This window comes from Hevea brasiliensis, chromosome 4 (genome assembly GCF_030052815.1).
Source record: "Hevea brasiliensis isolate MT/VB/25A 57/8 chromosome 4, ASM3005281v1, whole genome shotgun sequence".
NCBI classification, from domain to species: Eukaryota; Viridiplantae; Streptophyta; class Magnoliopsida; order Malpighiales; family Euphorbiaceae; genus Hevea; species Hevea brasiliensis.
Window position 1 is genome coordinate 4,031,746 of NC_079496.1, and position 23,342 is coordinate 4,055,087.

Here is a 23,342-nt window from a genome sequence, read left to right on the forward strand (position 1 = left end):
TTGAAGGATTCATTCCCTTCCTCAAACAACGCTACATTAACCTCCCATTACGTAGGCTTAGATGAGTCTGACAAAACCCTTGTTCTTTCCCAGTTATAAGAACCCATCAAATAAATTCATATTTTAGAAATTATTGTGTAATTCCGAATTACATGCTCCCTCTATATAAAATCTTAAATCTCATTCCCCATTAACATGGAAAAAAAAATAAAAGAAGCCATAAAATTAACGGTTGAACATTTTGCCCAATCCATTAGAATGAGAGGTCTTAACTTATCTAATATTTATTTATTTTTTTAATTTATATTATTAAAATTATTTTATTATAAGCTTTAAAATCAAACATTCTTAAAAGATAAGCAACTCTAACAACAAAAATCATACGTTTGAGGAAGTTTTCTGACTTCACAAGTATCATAACTAAATTACATTAATTGACTAATTCCCTAATATTAACTTACTTATCATGAGTCTTAAGACCAAACTAGGACATTTGATCGTGAAGCAGAGGAGGAATTCCAACCTCCGACGTTGCTTCCAGCATCTGTGTGACCTTCTTCATAGAAGGCCTAAGAACTGGATCAGGATGAATGCACCATATTCCCACCATTGCCATTCTCTCGAACCTCTTAAAATCACTCAATACTTCAGGATCATGCCTTACTACCATCTCTAGCTTCCCTTTCATCATACAACTTACAACCCAATCCGAGAGAACAAGATCATCCTCTTCGCTCTCTTCCTCCACCCGATTTAACTCAATGTGCCTTCTGCAGCATAAAATTTCAAGTAACACCACTCCAAAACTGTAAACATCAACTTTAGATGTCACTGGTGCATTCCTCAGCCACTCAGGTGCCAAATATCCCATTGTCCCTCTTACATTTGTGTCTGTTCTGGTTTGATCTTTGTTCAATAGCTTGGACAGGCCAAAATCTGCAATCTTGGCACTGTAATTGGCATCAAGCAGAACATTTTGAGGCTTTACGTCACAATGGATTATCTGGGTCTCGCACTCTTCATGAAAGTAAAGCAAGCCTCTTGATATTCCAAGCACCATTTCTGCCCTCGGAACCCAGCTTGGCCTTTCTCCTTCCTCAAACAGAAGATCAGATAGTGTGCCATTGGCCATTAACTCATAGACTAGAAGCCGTTGATTGTTCTCTACACAATAGCCCAATAGTCTTACCAAATTCTTGTGGTATGTCCGGCCTATTATCTTGAGTTCTGTCATGAATTCCTCTTCACTTTTCTCAATCTCTTTCTCCAGCTTCTTTACTGCAATTTCGATCCGCATATTCTTTAAGCTTAGAACCCCACTGTAAACTTTACCAGAGGATCCTCTTCCCACGGTCTTACTAAACCCATTTGTTGCCTCATGCAGCTCTACGTATTTGAATTCTCGAAAGTTGACTCCTATAGTAGTATCAGAAGAGTGCTTCCTTCTGACAAATTTTCTAGTAGCTGGATGATAGTAGATAGCTGTGGCTCCGAACACGAAAGCAAGAGTGGCACTAACAATAAGACTAATCTCCAGAAAAGCTCGAAAATTAAAATGATTTTTCTTCTCACCTTCCTGAGTGCCAGGATTGCTGCTCTTCAGTGGCACCTTGACAAATGCAGTGATTCCCTTGGTAGAAGCACTTTTTCTTGCATTTAGCAGAGGCATTCTTTTCTTATTGCATCTAGAATCAACCAAGGAAGCAGCAATGCTATAGCAATCATCCATGAGAGCCACTTTGCATCCCTCCACATCAACATTCAATACTCTATCCAGATCTGCAAAACCCTCGAATGGGAAGTCAGCATCATCAATCACCGCAATTGTGAAATTTCTCATTGAAGGGTCTGCACAATAATTCACCACAGTTTCAGGGTGACACCCTTTTGAAATGTGATTAGGATCCAATGGGATGTAACCTGGTATGCAATTACAGGTCACTGTTTCATTATCCGGAGAAGAACACATGCCATTGACACCGCATACAGCATTAACCAAGCAAGGTTCATGGATAGCCTTCCACATACTTATCCATCCACTACCGTTTGATTTATGATAAACATATTGTTGGAAATTGCCCATATCATCAATCGTTGCTCGGTGATAGTACTCACCAGTCGGGGCTGAGAAGTTTTCCGTCAAAGAGTAAATAACATCATTGGTGCTATTGACAATGTATAGGGAAGCATTAGAATCAAACACCAGACTGTCATTGCTGACCAGAGTTCCAGTGAACCAATATCCAGGATCAGAGAAGTGATAAGCAGAAAGCACCAAATTCCCATCATATTGCATTTCCAACATGAAGTTTCCAGTTGAGTAATCAGTAGTCCCTTTTGCATTTGAAAAGAGCATTTGGCCATTAGTTAGAACTTGAGTAGGTAAGAGTGTATCTGTTGGCGAATCAAAGCTCTGCCAGATGACTCTGGAATTGCCATCTTTCAACACAAAGTTGCCATTATTTTCCATGAATCCTAAACTCGCAGCCGCTCCACCGTATACAGATTGAACACTACCATTGGAATACGTTAGGAAAAGCTGACCGGCGAAAGTTAGGCGGATTGTGGATCCAGCTTCTGCAGGAGTATCGCGGTTAGCTGACCAGACTAGTGTTCTTTCTGGTATTTTGTCGAACCAAATCCCCATAAGATAGAGATTGTTCTGCAGAGGATAGAACCCAAATGCAAATTCACCAGAGAGGGATCGCCAAGAATCATTGGTTCCAGCTGTAATACTGGAACCTAGGCTTATATTTGGCAGAATCTGGGCATGTAATCCACAGAAGTTTAGCGCTAGTATCAGAAGATAAGGAAGAAGTTTCTTGGCAGCCATTTCTAACTTTCTTTTTTGGAACTGAAGAAATAAACAAGTATATTACCAAAGGTTTATGAGTTGGAAACAATTATCAATGAATCAAAGTGAAAAGAGGAAGAAATTCTACAAGTCCAGAAATTAATTCCCTCTCCCATTTGATAGCCATTAACTCCCAATTGAATATATTGTTTTGACTTGGATGTGGATAATTTATAATTAAGTAGTCAATCAACAAAGGTAAGATGGTGAAGGCATGGCAGGCGGCGAAGCCAAATTCCAATCTGCTGACTTTAGTCCTCTTCTCTACCACTTGCGCTAAAAGAGCCATTTTATTATCTTTGACTCTTTCTAGGTCAATGGACTTCCAATCTTCCATTTTGCACTGGTGGGTAATCTGTTATATTCAACAGTATGGCCACAGAGGCTTAGTCAACAATCAACACGTTAATTAATTAACCAAGTAACCATGTTCACGCAAGGAAAACCCGCAAATAGATGATATAATAGATGAGAAATTATTTGGTAGGTTTAGCTTAGATGTCAGAATTTTTGCACACCGTCACTTAATTATGTGGTGAAGGCATGCGAGAATAATGGCAGAAACTTTATGTTCTGCACGTTATTGAAATATAATAGAAAAATATGAGCAAAAGATATGGAATTTCTAGGGTCAACTAATGGGGGGATTTGAATTATAATATTGATCTACTAATAGCAGAACAGAACAGATAGACAGCCTAACTCAATGAATCGCACTATAATCTTATATGCAATGAATAAACAGCTATGCTATCTGTTTATATAAGTCAGTGTTAATTGAGGCCATAATTCAAATTCCAATTACTACAACTTAGATCAGGCAAACTGTTTACGGTTACATATAAATACAGAAATGAAAAGGCACAAGAACTCGGAGAGTTTTCAAGAATGCTGGATTCTGCGATTCTAATCCATGTATGAAGATTTAACCAATGAAATGCATATCTGCGAACATAATTAAACTTAAAATAAAAGTAAAAAACTAGAATGATATAACTCTGTTTTCTTCCTGTGTTTATCATGGAAACAACAGCCTAAATCCTTATTCATTCCCCTGGTGCATATTGCACTGTTTACAATTATCTTAAACGCATGAAACGGAGATAATACCAATGATCTTAAAACATTTGTGCATCAATCAGAGGAGTACCAACTTCTATTGTTCCTTCCAAAATTTGCATAACCTTTTTCAATGATGGTCTGAGAGTTGGGTTAGGACATATGCACCATAATCCTGCCATCACCATTCTCTCGAACCTATTAAAATCCTGTAAAACATCAGGATCATGGCTGACAATGGCTTTTAAGTTATTAGTTCTTACCGAACACAGAACCCAATCAGTTAGAATCATGTCATCTCCTTCTCTTGCTTCATCAACTTGATGCAACTCTAAGTGCCTTCTGCAAAAAATAGTCTCAAGCAACATCACACCAAAGCTGTAGACATCAACTTTAGTCGTCACAGGAGCATTCTTGAGCCATTCAGGCGCCATATATCCCATGGTTCCTCTAACATTCGTGCTCGTTCGAGTCTGGTCCTTCATCAGGAGCTTTGCGAGACCAAAATCTGCTATCTTGGCTGTATAATTGATGTCAAGAAGAACATTCTGTGGCTTTATGTCGCAATGGATGATCTGCGTTTCACACTCTTCATGCAAGTATAACAAGCCTCTTGCAATTCCAAGTACTATTTCTGCTCTTTTATCCCAACTTGGTTTTGTCTCCTCACCAAACAGAAAATTGGACAAAGTCCCATTCTTCATTAGCTCATAAACCAAAAGTCGATGATTCTGCTCATTGCAGAAACCCAACAGCCTAACAAGATTCCTGTGGTGAGTTAGACCAATTACTTGGACTTCTGTCAGGAATTCTTTTTCGCCTTGATCAATGATCTTCTCAAGCTGCTTCACAGCAATCTCAACATCTTTATCCTCTATATTTAACACCCCACTGTAGACAGTACCAAAAGCACCTTTCCCAAGTTTATTTCTGAAACCATCTGTTGCTTGGCGCAACTCCTGGTAGGAAAATGCCTTCAAATTTATTTCTGCAGGCTTTGGACTTGGAACCGGCTTGATACTTATATAAGGCTGAGCTAGAGGGTGATGGTAAATGGCAATTGCTGCGAAGAGCAAAGCCATTATCGAACACAACAGAAGTCCTGCTAACAGAACAGCCCCGGATGGATATTTACGCCTGTTATTGTCTTGAATTTCGCTCGTGTTATTTACCTTCGGAACTTTAAGAAATGCCACTATATTACTTGTAGAAGGGAAGCTTCTTCTAGCATTCAACAAAGGCATTCTCTTCTTGTAACACACAGATTCGACCAAAACAGCTGCCATGGCAAAACAATCACCCGTGATTTCACTCTGGCATTGATCAAAATCTGCTGGTGCAGTCCTTGCCATATCAGCAAAAGGCCCATTTGGGAAATCAGCATTATCAATCACTTCGATAGTGAAATCTGAAGTCGAAGAATTAGGAGCACAAAAGTCCATCACCACATTAGGGTAGCAGCCTTTTGAGGGAACATTAGGATCCCATGGTGAGTAGCCAGGCAAGCAATCACAGTTGACAGTTTTATTATCAGGTGAAGTGCAGAAGCCATACACCCCACAAATATTATACACCGTGCAAGGCTGAGCAGCAATGAAATCTGGCTCCCACACAACTGTCCATTTGTTGCCATTTTCTTTGTGGTAAACAAGCTGTTGGAGATTTCCGTAGTCATTGATTGTCACTCGGTGGTAGTAATCTTCAATCGGAGTAGGCACTTTCTTTGTCATTGTGGATATGATTGAAGTACGATTCACAACGTATAAAAGAGCAGTACTCTGGTTGAAAATCAAGCTCACATTTTGGTTTCCAGCAGTTAAGGTGAACCAGTAACCAGGATCAGCAAACCTATAGGCAGACATAACAACATTGCCATCCATCTGAACCTCCAACATGTACCTCCCCGTCGAGTAATCCACCGTTCCATTTGCATTAGAGTAGAGCTTCTGGCCCATAACCAGGACTTGGCCTAATAAAATGGTGTCTGTAGGAAAATCAAAGCTTTGCCAGATGATTTTTGAAGAAGAGTCTAGCAAGACAAAATTGCCATCGTCTTGCATCAAAGCAGAAATAGTGGATGTGCCATTGTATACCAAGTATTCGGTTCCATTTGAGTGTGTGAGGACAAGTTGGCCATTAGGCCTCAGATGAATGGTTGATCCAATTTTAGCTGGATCGTCACGGTTGGCTGACCAAGCTAGCGTTCTTTCTGGGATTTTATCAAACCAAATACCAACAAGAAAAAGGCCACTAAGAAGAGGGTAGAAGCCGAAAGCAAAATCACCAGAGGGTGATAGCCATGAAGAATTAATCCCAGCAGTTATGCTGGAACCCAGGGTGACTGTGCTTGTAGTCATCTGAGCAGAAGAGAGAACACAGAGAAGAGACCAAACGAAGATCCTAACTAGAACCATTGTCATACCAAGGAACCTTTAGCAGTAGGAAAGATATAAAACCACAGAGAGGTTATATCCGGAGCAGTTTTTCCCTATTAAAATAGTATTTTCTATTAGATAGAAATTCCAGTCAAATCAATTAAACCTATTCAGGTAGGCAAGAGACAGCGGCCATCAATCTTAATAGAGATTAGTGATTAGATCAGACTAGTTGATTAAAAAAAAAAAAACCAAGAGTAGACAAAATCCCAATTTTAAATTGGAAAATATCCCCTGACTTGTGCGATTGTGTCATCCACGAAAGAATCTTTCAACTGAGATGGAATAACCACAACAAATGCCTTTGGCAATCACTGAACATGAGCCGCCGCGTGGGATTTTTTTTACAAACTCCATTAATTATTGGAAAATTTCAGAAAATGTTTGTAATAAGTCCAATAAATTTTCCATTTCTATAAATTCACCACCTTAACTGGTCAACCTCTCCAATTCACCTCAAAATTAATTTTTTTTAGGTAATTTAAAATATAAACTTATAATTTAAGAGTAACTAAATTCAACTGCTTTCAAAAAAGAAAGAGTAACTAAACTCAATTAATTTAAAACATAGATGCTTCTTTTTTTTATCATAATAATTTTGATATTATAAAAAAATTGAGTTTTATATACCTCCACTCTTATAAGCATAAAGTCCTTCAACTCACCTTTCTACTTGTTATAGGCAATAACTCATACTTGATATATAGTATAAGAAGCCATGATATGTGGATAATCATCCTCTCATATAAGAGAATTAACCGGTAATCAAGTAATCAACCAGTAAACTACTCAATTCCCTATCATAGACTTTTTATTTGGGTTCACAATCCACAGTTCAATCGGGTTCAAGCCAAATCAGACTTTTGCCTCAACTTTTGTTCGCATGGTTTCTCTAATAATCGTCCAATAACCTTTTTCTGGTACTCTTGCCATTATTAGTTTAGATTTGACAAAAGAGCAATGTCAAGTTCGAGATAATATGTGAGAGAGTGGTCATGATCAACTACGAAAAAGTTGTTTTCATCTCTAAAGGAATTACTAAAATCAATCTCAGTTGATCGATCATGGCAAAAAAAAAACGTCTTCATTGATGGTTTGGGTGTAATTGCTAGCGGATAGTCCATCTTGCAACTTCTTAGAATCCACTGTAAATTGATGGTAAATTTTTCCTATAAAAAATAAATAAGAAGATAATGAAATCGTTTAATCGCCTAATAATGATCATTACACTCAGAAACTTCATTGTTTTGGCAGTTAAAATAAACAATCATAGCAAAAGGAAATGCATTTGTCCACTCTAATAATGCGTAAGTTGTCTTCATCAATAATTTAATAATAGAATTTCTGTGTTTTTAAAGTTGAGGATCAACAGTTGAAATTTAGACAACTTTTTTTATTTTAAGAATTAAAGCGTATTGATTTCTTCAAAATTGAAATAGTAAAGTTTTTTTTTTATAAAAATTAAAAATAAAGTTTTATGTGCACATGTGTTAATTTTTTAAATAAAATTTTAAAAAAAATAATTTCCCAATTTTTCAAAATTTAACTATAATTTAAAAATGGTTTTAATTTATTTTTTCACTATTTTTTATAACAAAAGTCTTATTTTCTATTTTTTTAATAAAAAATAATATTTTTTATAATTAAAATGATATTATAAATTTTATATAACTAAAATTAAATTATTTAGAAAATATTTATTTATAATAATAAAAACTTAATTATATTATTATAAAATAAACAAATAACATGTATTAAGAATTTTAAAAGAAACATAAAATTTAAAATATATTTTATAATAATTTTTAATAATAAAATATATGATTTTTTTTTTCCAAATACATTGAAGAGTATAAACTTAGGAACATAAAATTATTTTCTTTGACTTGCCATAAAAATATTAATGAAAACTGACAAATACAAGATAGGAGTCTATTACAGCCTAGCATATCTATACAATCCTATAAGCAAAAACCGTATAATTTCCATTAAAATAAAGTAATTATGCATCCATGATGTTATCGCACAAGCATGTTATTTGAAAGAATTTCGCCTACTGACAAAACATATCCACAGTTAGCAGATTCTTGCCTGTACATACATTGTGATTCTTGATCAGTTAAGCAATGGGTTGCTTTCGAAAAAATTTGTAGGTCGAAGCTGAAATTCATCATGAAGTGTGGGCATCACCGGGAAATATTCTTGGCATGGATTGCGGTGGAACCCTACGGTGTACCATACAACTATATCTCTTTTCTCAATTACTCTGTTCCTGCACATTACACAAATCAACATTCAAACATTTTCTTTTTCTTTCATTAATGAAACAAAAATTGGAAAAAAAAATGAAACAAAAATGAAATTCCTAAAATTACCTGAGGCTCACACAGCTAACCCATCATCACCACGGCTCCGGTCAGCGAAAAATCCATCGGCCCATCTCTCCGACTTGTTATGGCGAGTCGCCCACGCTTGGTATTTTGTATAAGCAGCCCTAATGTGCGGATGATCATCATTAGAGAGAAGGGAATTAACTGGTTGTCCAGCAATTAACCGGTAACCCACTTGATTTCCGAGTCGGGTCTTCTTATCCGGATTTACGATCAATAGCTGAGTTGGCTTCAAGCCGAGCCGTATCTCCTACGTCCATAAAAGTCCTAAATACCATTCCTGGTAGGATCCATGCATGGAACAAATGTCTTGGACACATGACCTCTTTGTGGTACACAACGAAATTTCTTCATTTTTGCATCAAATATAGAGGCTTTTGATATAACTATGGCTGCCCGATCTTCAAATGCTAAATGAAGATCGCAATTAGCCCATCTAACCATGTAGCCGTCAATGGTAAACCCACCATCTGTTACGTTATAAATGGTAGAATTAGGCTTTGCCTTGGAACGAAAGTCGGTACCTCCAGCTTTAGGTAAAGGAGCTCTAAATCTGTCAATGTATGCTCTAATTTGCATAGAATCAACATCAACTAGGACACTAATTCCCTCTATAGGCCTTGCAAATACATTAATTAATCCTCCTCTGTAGAATCACGCAACTCTAAGTGCACGTTTTGTAATGTGTTGTCCATACCAACCAACAGTGAAAGGTACGCAGGAAACTTTGGATATGTTTAAGCCCCTTTTTACAATGGATTGAATGATTTTTGGATATTTCAAAGGAAGTTTGCTTGCTTGGAAAAGCTCAGTAAATGTGATAGGTTATGAACTGAAACATTGTTTAGCACCATATAAAAAGAGGCATAGCATATCCAAAATTATTGCATCAACGTGCCCACATAACGGCTACATACGGTTTATAATCTGTCAACTTTTCTTGCTAAGCAGGGAATGCACAGACAAGTTTACATATCATACAAAGTCCTTTTCATGCACCTTTTCGTGCAATGGGAGCAGGAATAATTTGATTTGCTTTGCCTTTAAACTGTGCATAAACTGGAAAACTTCCTGACACTAACATGCTCTCTTTTAAAATCTTGTGCTCATTGTGAGTGAGCCACATGCTCAATTTCTAAGATTAGTAGCCCAGCTGACACTAAAACAAGATATTGGAGTATAATCAAGCATCTTGCTCATCAAATTGAAAATTGAAGCGTATAGATGACTTTGAGTTTCAAACAAAAATTTCATGTGTTCAAACATCTCTCAAGATTTCAAAAGTCCAAGAATGATCAACACTTCCAACATATGGACTCCTATTAGAAATGTAGGGAAAGAGTAAGAAAGGAAGGAAGAAAAGACATAAAAGATATGTTGAGTGCACTTCAAGCAAAATCCCACTATTTTAAAACCTTCATCTATTTGCAGAGCAGTTTGGCCACTGAACAGATTGAGGTGGTCTGAATTTGAGCACCGGATTTCTCTCAAAAAAATTAGTTGGCCGGAGCTCAAATCCACTGCTTAATGCTGGCATTACTGGAAAATCTTCTTGGCATGGTACATGATGAAAACCCACCGTGTACCAAAGCACAATGTCCCTATTTTCTATTATCCTATTCCTGCATTAGCAACCCAGACTCTGTTATTAGAGTTAACCCAACAAATATTTTCAATAAATATATGATTATTGTTCAATTTAACAGAGAGTAATCAAATTGAATTCGCACCTGAGGCCCCATGTAGCTAGGGTATTATCCCCTCTGCTCTGATCTGCATACAGTCCCCCTGCCCATTTTTCAGACTTGTTATACGGTGTAACCCACACATTATAGTTAGTGAAGGCTCCCCTAATCTGAGGGTAATCATTATGTGATAAGAGGGGACTTGTAGTTGATCCAGGGATCAAACGGTAACCAATGAAATTCCCAATATGGGTCCTCTTGTTTGGATTAACTACCAATAGATCAGCTTGATCCAAGCCAAGCTTAATCCTTGCATCAGACTCTGTTTTAGCAGTTTCACTAACAACCCTCCAATAACTCTTCCTAGGCAATTTGTCATCAGTCACTGGTGTCATTTGCATCCTGGATTTGACAAAGGAGTTTGCATATCCATCCACATCAACATCAAGGTAGTAAGTAAGGAAGTGATCATGATGTGCACCCATGGTATTTTCTGCTAATAATGTACCAAACACTTCCTCCTCTATTTGGTCTTTGTGGGTGTATATTGATCCTCTTACTTCTAGCAAACCAGTCAGTCCAACCTGTTAAAAAAATATTATGATGTGTAAGAATCCAGTTCATTTTTTTTATTTGGTTCATTATTCTTATTTAGTTGAGAAATAGAAATGAGTTACCGTGACTTTGATGGAGCCACTCTGCTTAAATTCCCAATCATTTATGTAGTCATAGTTGCCCACAGTTGAAACCATCCTCACCACCAGGCTCACTTCTGGCCTAACCTCCCGAACCTGCAAAACACTTCCTGTTCCAATCAATCAAAGCTCCAGTACTACCAAAAAAACCCTGTAACACTTCACTTACCACATTGCCTGGGATCAGAGTCTCAGTGTGACGCCACATGATATCCCCAGAAAACCTCTCAAAGATGCAAAAGATGTTAGGCATCTGCACAGGCATTCCATTTTGGCTAGCAAAATAAGCGTCCATGAAATATGCATTTTCTGGGCAGTCCCTAAGTGGCTCAAGTGGCACTGCAGACAGACCATACCCATATTCACCCGCATCAAAAAAAGTCCTATAATACCATTCTTCAGTTAGGTCCATATATGGAACGAACAGCTCTGATACAAACCCTTTATATAAAACTTGACGAAACTTGTGCTTCTCAACATCAAATATTGATGCCAGAGATATAACTGGACCTGCTCGAGCATCGAAACTTAGATGAAAATCCCAATTGGCCCACCTGTTTTTTGGTCACAAGAACACTGGAAATTCTAAAACTGTTTATAGCAAGTTAGATAAAGCCCCATAAATAAAGGTTAAGCCAGTGGTCCCTCACTCTTACCTAATCTTGTGTCCGTCAATACTGAAACTTGGCCCATGAGGTTGAGCCACCGTGATCCCATTCAACAGCGGTCCAAACGGCGGCGTTTGCATGGATCCTCTGAAATCAGTTCCTTCCGCTTTTGGGACTGGAACCGTTAATCTATCTTTAAAGTCTATGATCTTCATGTCTTCAAGGTCAACGATCAGTGAAATAGCCTCAATTGGCCTCATGTACAAATTAATAGTCCCATCTAAATAGTAACACATCACCTTCACGATCCTCTTGGACCTTTTTTTCTCCCCAAACCACCCGACGGAAAAACTCCCACAAACGACCTCTTCAATTTTGAGCCCTCTCTTGTTAATCGACTCCAAAAACGGTGCGTACTGAAACGGCAATTGGTTGGCTGCGATTTGCTCTTCGAAAGTGAACAAAGGGTAGCCATAACCATTGTAGACTTGATCTGAAATGATCCGACGGAGTGACAAGTCTACGATGATTTCGTGAGTGGTTTGGTCAATACGGGCGATTACGAAGGATTGGCGATGTAGGTTTTTTCTGGAAGGGTTTCTTATCCATGAAAGGACAGTGGGTTTGGGTGGTTCTTCGAGGCCAACGTACTGAAAGGTGAGGATGTGTGTTGAGTTGGGGTAAGAACTATGGACAATGGTTTGAACCAGCGTGATCTCTTCTGGGGTTAGTGGGTCTAGTGGGTGTTGGCATAGGTGAGGGGGGATAATGGAGAGAGTGTAGAAGAGAAGGAAGAAGAGAGTTTTGGAGAATGGGAACATGGGTGGGATCATCAGCGGACAGTAATGGAAGATTTTTGCCATTGGCATAATAATTAAGAAAGTTTTAGTCTAAGCTCTTTCTGGGTATTCGTCAAATTATACGTCCTTGGACCTTACTGTATGTTGAAAAAGATGTTTTGGATTTTTATGATTAAAATATGGAAATGGTAACATGTTTTTGCTAGTTAATATCTATTTTGCCGGCCAAACTCTTCGCTCTTCACCAACCGTATCACCACTTCTTGAATTGTGGTACGTTGAAAAGATGCTTTTTTGGATTTTTATGATTAAAATATGGAAATGGTAACATGTTTTTGCTAGTTAGTATCTATTTTGCCAGCCAAACTCTTCACTCTTCACCAACCGTATCATCACTGCTTGAATTGTGATGTTTCTAGCAACTTCACATTCCTCCTCCCACATTTTGCATGTCTGTATAATTGCTCGCTTCCTTCTTGTTTCTTTACTGCAACTATAATATGGGCATGCCATTTAAGTAGTGATTCTTGCTTCTTGTTTTCTTCTTTTGTTTGTTTAATCATATCAAATTAATACCTGTCTAATGAATTACAGTGATCTTCTCTGAAATTGGGTTGTTCTTGTTTCCTCCTCCCACCTTTTGCATTTCCATGTCAGTTTCGCGCCTATCTCTCATCGTTAATTAATTCCTTGCTTCTTTGTTGTTTCTTTTACTGCAACTATAATTTGGATATGCAATTTAAGTAGTGATTCTTGCTTCTCGTTTTCTTCTTTTGTTTCTTTATTCATATTAAATTAATGCCTTTCTAATGAAGTATGGTGATCTTCTCTGAAATTGGGCCGTTCTTGTTTCCTCCTTCCACATTTTGCATTTCCATATCAGTTGCGCACCTATCCCTCATCTTTAATTAATTGCTCGCCTCCTTCGTGTTTCTTTACCCCAACTATAAATTGGGCATGCCATTTAAGTAGTGATTCTTGCTTCTCCTTTTCTTCTTCTTCTTTTTTTTTTTTTTCCTTTAATTATATGATATTAAATTAATACCTGTCAATGAGTGTAGTGATATCTGAAAATGGGTTGTTCTTGTTTTGGTTTATTTCTTGGAAGGGTGATTGGATGGCTTCTTATCAAACATATTTAAGTTCTTTACAGTTGGTGATTTCACTTTCTTTTATTCGGCCAGTTTCGCTTTCGTTTAACTAATTCTTTGATACCGATATCTGTATGAATAATATTCATGGCTACGGATATAATGTATATTATAGTTTTAGAGTTAGTTCTCCAAGGTTGTTTTAATTGATTTGTTTATCTAGGTAGATAGGTATAGCTAAATACATGCTTTCATAATATAACTATAAACAAGCTTTCATACTAAATAGACTGAATTTTTCTTAAATCAAGAAAACATATTCAAGAAAAAAAATGTGGCTAGCCTATGGGATTGCCAACCAAGATGACTATCCTCTGTTTAGAAACTAGAATTTTACAAGAATTTAATACACTTGTTTTCTTTTCTTTTCTTTTTTTTATTAATTTTCATGTGTAAAAACCTAATAGTGAAAGAATTAATTTCTTTTTAACTTAAAAAAACTCTTTTTAAAATAAATAAAAATCAATATGATTATGTGAAATTGAATTGAATTCTTTACTTGCAAATGACTTTTTTCAAATTAAGCCTATAAAATTGAAGGAGAGATTTGGTGTCTCTGATAAATATAATGATTAATGGTTTCATCATAAATTTACCAAGAAATTGTTTACCCATGCTTCATGAAAGACTAATGCAATTAATGGTTAATTAAGTATTCATTTCATCTCTTTACAGAGTTTGGGTGGGGGTCTCACCATTTGATGTATCTCCATTGATTTGGTTAGAAAGGCCTTAGAAGTCTTTGTTGAAATACCCAGGTGATCCACTTTCAGAAGGCCTATTGGCCCAAAAAAAAAAAAAAAAAACTCTGTGCAAAGTGTCTTATCTTATTTGATTATGAGCCTTCTTATAAGCTTGGTCTGGACACCTTTTTATATGATCTCCCAAAGGTTAATGGCAAACATAATCTGTTCTAAATATATACATTTGGAAGCTGTTTCCTTAATTCCTAAATGCATTTAGGTGTATTAGACAAAAATTTGGTGCCATTGTGCAGACTTTTCATTATTAGAACTTAATCTTAGGGAGCAAACTATTCTAAGTTGGCCTTATCATTCATATTTTCTGAATACAGTTGAAAGAGAGAAGGATTTATTTTCTGGTGTTAGTTTTATTTGTTTATTTATTTATTTTCTGAAAATATGGAGTCATGGTCCCAACTGTAGTTATGCCTTTCATGCTTGCCTTTTATTGATCTGTATAACTTTTGGTTGCACTATGTTTTCTTTCATCATAGAGTTTGTTGTATATTCATCATTGCCATAAAATTTTGTGGAAATTCAATATTTATCTATTTAATTAGTTATTTATTTTAATTATTTAATAATAATTTAAAATATTTATTAAAAAAATAATATAATAAAATAAAAAATATTTTATTGGATAGCTTGTTTATTTATTTTTATATATATTATTTTCGAAATTAAATATACATTTGTAATCTAATAACACAATTCAATAATAACTCTTATCTCATTCTACACCTAATAAAACTCTTGAAATATATATACCATAATCATTTTTTATGCTAAACTTTACTCTCAAAACCTGATTGTTACCTCCTTTTTCTACCAAATACTCTCAGCATGTATTTTCATCATCTTTTATTTATTGTTATATATATATATATATATATATATATATATATATATATATATATAAAAATTTAGGATTTATAATATGATGTGCGCAGATAATTTCTAAATTTTTATTTCTCAATTCATCACTTTCGATTATGTTTTCAAGGTAAAAAAAATTCTCATTTTTTGTTCAATAATGGGTGAATCTGATTTTATTTTCTCTCATTGATTTGTTACAACTACTCTATAACTTATTTTTTTTTCCTTGATCATTGGTATTGAATTGGGTTGATAATGATTATTATGAGACAAAAACCTTGAATTCAGATTATATATATATATATAATAATCTAAATTCAATGGAATTCGGTGGACAAGCCAGCTCCCTTCTCTGTTATATATATATATGTAAAAGAGAGGGTTGTTCATTGCTCCGGCCCTAGTTTTATTTTATTATTATTTGATATTTTCTTTTATATTTTGGGTGTGTAGGAGATTCAAATGTTCAATCTGTTAGTTGAAATTGTCTCTCTTCCATTGAAAATAACTATTGTCTTGGAGGTTCCAGGTGAGTGATAATTATAGTACATGACACCGTTTTAGTCACTTTTAAAATTTCTTAGCATTAAAATTATTATTAAATGAAGTTTTAAATCAATATTTTAATAATTATTTTACATGTGATTTTCTAGAGTTTTATTTTATTATTGAATTTTATTCTGATTTTGATTAAATAATTGATTTTATCAATTATCTCTGCATTAGAGTCATTAGGATTCTGGGAACAGGCCTTTAGTGTCTTTATATTGATTGATATTTGACTATAAAATTTACTGATGTGTTACACTAAATTTATTTGAGATTGATTTGATCTTATTGACTCTCTGAAATTATTGAAATAAACTATTGAAATTGTACTATCAGCTATTATTTGTTATCTGAAATTTTTTGTTGATTTTGATTGATTTGTACAAATTGATTTTCTATTTTGAATTGGTACCTGTGCCCAGTATCTGTTTCTGTTATCTGGCCTCATCGTGTGGACTATCACGGTTTTAGGTTGCATTGTCGAGTCATGCATTATTGCAGTTTATGGCTTGCATTAGTATCACATGCATTGATACCTGTGAAGGAGGAGGAAAGTATCTAATATCTGATAGCGCGCTTACCATCTGGCCTTTAGTGATGTGGGGTATCATCACCCTGGTACACCGTACCATAAAATTTTTATTGAATCAATTTCTTTTATTTATATGTTTTATGAAATTATTTTATTAATGATTTTGATAGCATGAGCATGATTTTATTGTACAGAAAATTTATTGCGAAATTAATCAAGCGTCTGCCTGTTCCTGTTTTGTTGTGTGCTATAATTATCATTCACTGAGCATTAGCTTAAACCACATTTCCTCTGTCTATTATCTATTTCATATCAGTATAATTCTGTAGCTGATTCAAATATTCAGTCCATTTTCTGGAGAAGAACAATATTTGATTTGTTCTCATGGTATGCCCGAATTCATGTTTCCTCGGGCTAATAATTAGTTTAGTTTATTGAACAGTTTAAGTTTTCATTTGAAATCTGTAGAGACTTCGCAGTTTATTCAAGATACTCTGATAAGACTTGCATGATTTAAGAATACTTAAATTATGCGCCGGTCGCGACACAAAATTTTGGGTCATGACAAAGTTGGTATCAGAGCCCGGTTTAGGTCTAGTAAACTTGCGGAGCATAGGATCCTTAACGTCTTTTCAGTTTATCATTGCTTTAGATATCTGCATCCTTCGTACTTTTTCACCTGTCTTAATTTGGCTCACATTTTCATATTTAATGCTTGTTTATTAAAATGAATAGGTGCCTGGGTCTGTTAGACGTAAGAGGATAACTAGGGCCAAGGGTCTTAATGGTGTAAACCTTAATCCAACAGGGGAGGTACCACCTCAAACTATTAATCAGACATCTGAACAGATGCCTATGGTTAAGACTGGCGCACAACCATTCCAATTTGCTACTGCAGCTCAAGCACCTAGAGCTGGTCAGGTTACTGTGGCAGATCTGGCAGCGGGATTGCATGCAGTAAATCATGCTATTAATACTATAACTGAGTACCTTACAACTCAACCACAACAATCAGTGGTTGGCTCTATTTTAGCACCAGCTCAGGATAGGGCTCGATTCCTTGACTCTACAAACTTTCTCAAGCTAAAACCAAAGGAGTTCACTGGAGAGGATGCATTAGCTGATCCCTTAGATTTTCTAGATGACATGGAGAGGTGTTATGATACTATGGGTTGCAGTAGTGCTAGGATGGTGATGTTGGCAGGAAATCAACTTAAGGGAGTTACTTGTGAGTAGTATATCTCTAAGAATAATGGGTGACCCGAAGGTTCTATCCTCTGGCCTGAGTTTCACTCTCTCTTCTTAGAGCAATTTCTCCCTCCTAGTGTTCAAGAGGCTAAGGCTTGGGAGTTTGAAACCTTGAAGCAAGGCAACATGACAGTTACAGAGTATGAGATGAAGTTTACCAAATTATCCCGCTTTGGTAAACACTTGATTCCAAATGAGGAGAAGAAGGCTCGTAGGTTTGAAAGAGGCTTACGAGACAGGCTAATTAATTGTGTAACTCCTTTACAACTACCTAAATATGAGGAGGTGGTTGATCAGGCTAGACAGATGGAGATGTATGATGATGAATGTTGGGCTCGTGAGCAGCATAAGCGGTTTAAGAAAGATAGTTAAGGTAATCAGTTTAACAGAGGACAAAGTCATTAGGGTTCTTATTAGGGTAATAAGCAGGGTTCTCAGTCTACAGTTGGTAATAGGGCACATCAATCTGGAGTTGGTCAGGGACGTGTGCAGAGGACTCATGCAGGGAATGCTCAGTATAGTCAGATTAGCACTGAGCTTGTTTCCCCTCCTTGTCAGCATTGTGGTAAGCCACATAAGTTGTCATTGGGTCACTGGAGCATGCTTTGGTTGTGGACAGCTGGGACACCGTAGATAGGACTGTCCTACAAGTGGGACAACTCAGGGTGCTGGTCAGGCGACACATTCTACTCCCTCTCAGGTTCAACCAATTTCATAGTAAAGTGATAGAAGTCAGGGTTCTGGTGGTCGTGGTCAGGGTGGTTGAGGTTTTGGGGCTCAAACTCAGGGACAAACATTTGTTGGTAGAGGTCAAGCCAGGGTTTTTGCTTTAACTCAGCAGGATGCTCAGGCATCTAATGTAGTAGTGACAGGTACACTTTCTATTTGTTCATTTGATGCTAGAGTACTGTTTGATTCCAGTTCCACTCATTCCTTTGTTTCTCCATACTTTTCCACGAGATTTAGTACAAAACCTACTTTGTTATAGTATCCTTTATCTATATCAACACCTATGGGGAATGCAATAGATATTGATATGGTGTATAGGGGATGTATAGTTCACATTGGAGATAGGGAATTAGCTGCAGATCTTATTTCTTTGGATATGTTTGAGTTTGATGTGATTTTAGGCATGGATTGGTTTGCTACTTATCACGTTTCATTGGATTGTCATAATAAAGTTGTACTCTTTAAAATTCCTGGGGAGGCAGAATTTTAATTTTAGGAAGATCGCAGTATAGCCTCTAGTAATCTTATCTCAATAGTGAGTGCTAGCCGATTATTGCGAAAGAGGTGTAAGGCGTATCCAGCTTATGTTAAAGACGTTCAAGTAGAAGTTGCAAGTTTGGAGAATGTTGTAGTGGTTAAGGAGTTTCCTGATGTGTTTCCAGAAGATTTATCAGATTTACCCCTGGAGTGAGAGGTAGAGTTTGGTATAGACTTAGTTCCTGGAACTGAGCCCATATCTATGCCACCTTATCGTATGACACCCGAAGAACTTAAGGAATTGAAGGAGCAGCTACAGGACCTACTAGATAAGGGGTTTATTCGCCCTAGTGTTTCTCCATGGGGTGCTCCTGTGTTATTTGTGCGGAAGAAGGATGGGTCTTTGAGAATGTGCATTGATTACAAGCAATTGAATAAGGTGACTATGCATAATAAGTATCCTCTTTCACGCATAGATGACCTGTTTGACCAACTTCAAGGTGCAAAGTATTTTTCCAAGATTGATCTTTGATCTGGGTATCATCAATTGAGGGTCAAGAAAGAAGACATACTCAAGACGGCCTTTAGGACTAGGTATGGACACTATGAATTTCTTGTAATGTCTTTTGGTCTTACCAATGCTTCAGCCACTTTTATGGATCTCATGAATAGAGTTTTCAAGCCTTTCTTAGATCAATTTGTTATAGTGTTCATCGATGAAATTTTAGTGTACACAAAGAGTAAAGAGGAGCATGAGCGGCATTTGAAAATTGTCCTTCAGACCTTACGGGAACATAAGCTAAATGCCAAGTTCTCAAAATGTGAGTTCTGGTTAGATAGTATGGCTTTCCTAGGCCATACAGTATCTAAGGATGAGGTGTGTATTGATAAGAAGAAAGTTGAGGCAGTGCTTCATTGGCCTAGACCCACAACTGTGTTAGAGATTCGTAGTTTTTTGGGTTTAGCAGGGTATTATAGACGGTTTGTTCAAGACTTCTCTCGTATTGCCACACCTTTAACTAAGTTGACACAGAAGAATATAAAATTTCAGTGGTCTGAGGCTTGTGAAAAAAGTTTTCAGGAGCTTAAGACTTGTTTAACTACTGCACCAGTGTTAGCCCTTCCGTCTGGATTAGGGGGTTATGCAGTGTATTGTGATGCTTCTAGGATTAGTTTAGGATGTGTTTTGATGCAGTATGGACAGGTTATTACATATGCTTCTCGTCAGTTGAAAAGGCACGAGCAGAATTATCCAACTCATGATTTGGAAATGGCTGCAGTAATTTTTGCTTTAAAAATCTGGAGACACTATCTTTATGGTGAGACTTGTGAAATCTTCACTGACACAAAAGTCTCAAATACATCTTTGACCAATGTGATCTTAATCTTAGGCAAAAGAGATGGGTAGAATTACTGAAAGATTATGATTGCACCATACAGTATCACCCTAAAAAAGCTAATGTGGTGGCTGATGCTCTAAGCAGGAAGTCTTCTGGTAGTTTAACCCATATATCTATCAAGAAGAGGCCTCTGATTGGTGAATTACATAAGTTGCTAGATCAGGGAGTAGAGTTTAAAATCATAGCTGGATCATTCTTAGCACATTTTCGAGTTAGGCTTATCTTAATTGATCGAATTAAGACTGCTCATAAGAGGGATTCTCAGTTGTGTGAGATTATAGATAGTATTCATCAAGGTCAAGCTCAAGGGTTCATGTTAAATGAGGATGGAGTTATTCGTTATGGCACTAGACTTTGTGTCCCCAATATTGATGAGTTGAGAAGAGAAATCATGGAGGAGGCACACCATTCTGCTTACACAGTACACCCAGGTTCAATTAAGATGTACCATGATTTAAGAGAGCATTATTGGTGGGGTGGTATGAAGAGGGATGTTGTAGACTTTATTGCTAAATGTTTGACTTGTCAACAGGTTAAAGTAGAACATTAGAGACCATCTAGGTTACTTCAGCCATTACCCATTCCCGAGTGGAAGTGGAAGCACATTACTATGGACTTTGTGGTGGGTTTACCTAGTACACGATGTGGTTATAATGCAATTTGGGTGATAGTGGATAGATTGACAAAATCTGCTCATTTCCTTCCTGTGAAGACTACATATGACTTTGCTAAACTTGCACAGTTGTATATAGACAAGATTGTTAGTCTTCATGGTGTTCCAATTTCCATTGTCTCTGATCATGGTACTTAGTTTACTTCTTGATTTTGGAACAAATTCCAAGAAGCTTTAGGAACACGAGTAAACTTTAGTATTGCTTTTCACCCTCAAACAGATGGACAGTCAAAAAGGACTACACAGACATTGAAGGATATGCTTCATGCATGTGTTATGGATTTTAGTGGCTGTTGGGATCATCATTTGCCTTTAGTGGGGTTTGCTTATAATAACAGTTATCAGGCAAGTATAGAGATAGCTCCATATGAGGCATTATATGGTTGAAAGTGTAGGTCACCGATTTGTTGGGATGAAGTTGGAGAAAGAAGGCTTACTAAACCAAAGTTGATACAATTAACTTCAGAGAAGGTTCGGCTAATTCGTGATAGACTTTTGACTGCTCAAAGTCGACAAAGAAGTTATGCCGATCTTAAGCGTAAAGACGTAGAGTTTATGGTTGGTGATCATGTATTTCTAAGAGTTTCAACTATGAAAGGAATCATGAGGTTTGGGAAGAATGGGAAGCTTAGTTCTCGTTTTGTTGGTCCATTTGAAATTTTGGAAAGAATTGAAGCAGTTGCTTACCGTTTAGCCCTTCCACCTGGTTTTGCGCATGTACATCAAGTTTTCCATATTTCTATGCTTAGGAAGTATGTACCAGATCCATCTTATGTTTTGCAACCTCAGACCATACAATTTAGGGACGATATGTCATATGAGAAGTAATCAGTAAAGATCTTAGATCGACAAATTAAAAAACTCCGGTCTAAGGAAGTGGCTTTGGTCAAGGTCTTGTGGCATAATTACTCAAGTAGTGAGGCCACATGGGAGGTAGAATCTGAAATGCAAGCCAAATATCCCACTTATTTAATTCTTCAGGTTAAAATTTTGTCTGTTTAAATTCGAGGACCGAATTTCTTTTAAAGGGGGAAGTATGTGGAAATCCAATATTTATTTATTTAATTATTTATTTATTTTAATTATCTAACAATAATTTAAAATATTTATCTAGAAAAAAAATAATATAATAAAATAGAGAATATTTTATTGGATGGCCTGTTTGTTTGTTTTTATAAATATATTATTTTTAAAATTAAATATATATCTGTAATCTGAACAACCCAATTCAATAATAATTATTATCCCATTCTACACCTAATAGAACTCTTGAAATATATATACCCTAATAATCTCTTCTGCTAAACTTTGCTCTTAAAACCTGTTTGTCACCTCCTTTTTCTACAAAATACTCTCAATAGATATTTTCATCATCTTTTATTTATTGTTATATATATATATATATATATTTACGATTTATAATCTGTTGTGCGCAGAGAATTCTTAAATTTTTATTTCTCAATTCATCATCTTCAATTCTGTTTTTAAGGTAAAAAAAATTCTCGTTATTTGTTCAATAATGGGTGAATCTAATTTTATTTTCTCTCATTGATTTGTTACAACTACTCTAGAAACTTTTTTTTTTTCCTTGACCATTGGTATTGAATTGGGTTGATAATGGTTATTATGAGACAAAAACCTTGAATTCATATTATATATATATATATATAAAAGAGAGGGTTGTTCATTGCTCCGTCCCTGTTCCGTCCCTGGTTTTATTTTATTCTTAGTTGATATTTTTCTTTTATATTTTGGGTGTGTAAGGGATTCAAATATTCAATCTGTCAGTTGAAATTGTCTCTCTTTAATTGAAAATAACTATTGTCTTGGAGGTTCCAAGTGAGTGGTAATTATAGTATATAGCACCATTTTAGTCCCTTTTAAAATTTTTTAGCTATTATTAAATGAAATTTTAAATCAATATTTTAACAATTATTTTACATGTGATTTTCTAGAATTTTATTTTATTATTGAATTTTATTCCGATTTTGATTAAATAATTTATTTTGTCAATTATTTCTGCATTAGAGCCATTAGAATTCCAGGAACAGGCCTTTATTGTCTTTTATATTGATTGATATCTGACTATAAAATTTACTGTTGTGTTACACTGAATTTATTTGAGATTGATTTGATCTTATTGACTCTCTGAAATTATTGAAATAAACTATTAGAATTGCACTATCAGTTATTATTTGTTATTTGAAATTTTTTGTTGATTTTGATTGATTTGTATAAATTGATTTTCTGATTTGAATTGGTACCTGTGCCCAGTATCTGTTTCTGTTATCTGGCCCCACCGTGTGGACTATCATGGTATTAGGTTGCATTGTCGAGTCATGCATCATTGCAGTTTATGATTTGCATTAGTATCACATGTATTGATATCTGTGAAGGAGGAGAAAGGTATCTAATATCTGGTAGCGCGCTTACCATCT

The 23,342-nt window shown here is 35.9% G+C and overlaps 3 protein-coding genes and 1 long non-coding RNA gene across 4 annotated transcripts; all 4 read right to left on the reverse strand.

The window, feature by feature from the left end:
* Positions 1-366: 366 nt before the first annotated feature.
* On the reverse strand, positions 367-2,833 carry LOC131179515 (G-type lectin S-receptor-like serine/threonine-protein kinase LECRK3). Its single transcript, XM_058146391.1, has one exon. The coding sequence runs from the start codon at positions 2,831-2,833 to the stop codon at positions 485-487; it is 2,349 nt and encodes a 782-aa protein (XP_058002374.1). The 3' UTR covers positions 367-484.
* Positions 2,834-3,972: 1,139 nt separating this feature from the next.
* LOC131179096 (G-type lectin S-receptor-like serine/threonine-protein kinase LECRK4) lies at positions 3,973-6,357 on the reverse strand. Its single transcript, XM_058144812.1, has one exon. It carries the CDS (start codon positions 6,331-6,333, stop codon positions 3,973-3,975), a length of 2,361 nt encoding a protein of 786 aa, XP_058000795.1. The 5' UTR covers positions 6,334-6,357.
* A 1,955-nt stretch (positions 6,358-8,312) lies between these two features.
* Positions 8,313-9,851, reverse strand: LOC131179136 (uncharacterized). Its single transcript, XR_009148122.1, has 2 exons — positions 8,724-9,851; positions 8,313-8,620 (listed from the first exon to the last, which is right to left on the reverse strand). It is a non-coding gene; the product is annotated as an uncharacterized LOC131179136 (long non-coding RNA).
* Positions 9,852-9,942: 91 nt separating this feature from the next.
* Positions 9,943-12,589, reverse strand: LOC110654130 (primary amine oxidase). Its single transcript, XM_021810016.2, has 5 exons — positions 11,775-12,589; positions 11,288-11,672; positions 11,101-11,214; positions 10,469-11,007; positions 9,943-10,360 (listed from the first exon to the last, which is right to left on the reverse strand). The coding sequence occupies exons 1-5, from the start codon at positions 12,587-12,589 to the stop codon at positions 10,156-10,158; spliced, it is 2,058 nt and encodes a 685-aa protein (XP_021665708.2). The 3' UTR covers positions 9,943-10,155.
* Between the last annotated feature and the right edge of the window lie 10,753 nt (positions 12,590-23,342).

Coding starts and splice junctions, on each gene's coding strand:
- LOC131179515 (XM_058146391.1), bottom strand. CDS start 2,833: ATGGCTGCCAAGAAACTTCTTCCTTATCTTCTGATACTAGCGCTAAAC.
- LOC131179096 (XM_058144812.1), bottom strand. CDS start 6,333: ATGACAATGGTTCTAGTTAGGATCTTCGTTTGGTCTCTTCTCTGTGTT.
- LOC110654130 (XM_021810016.2), bottom strand. CDS start 12,589: ATGGCAAAAATCTTCCATTACTGTCCGCTGATGATCCCACCCATGTTC. Junction 11,215..11,287: donor CTCTGATCCCAGGCAATGTG/GTAAGTGAAGTG, acceptor AGTGTTTTGCAG/GTTCGGGAGGTTAGGCCAGA. Junction 10,361..10,468: donor CTAGCTACATGGGGCCTCAG/GTGCGAATTCAA, acceptor TTGCTAATGCAG/GAATAGGATAATAGAAAATA.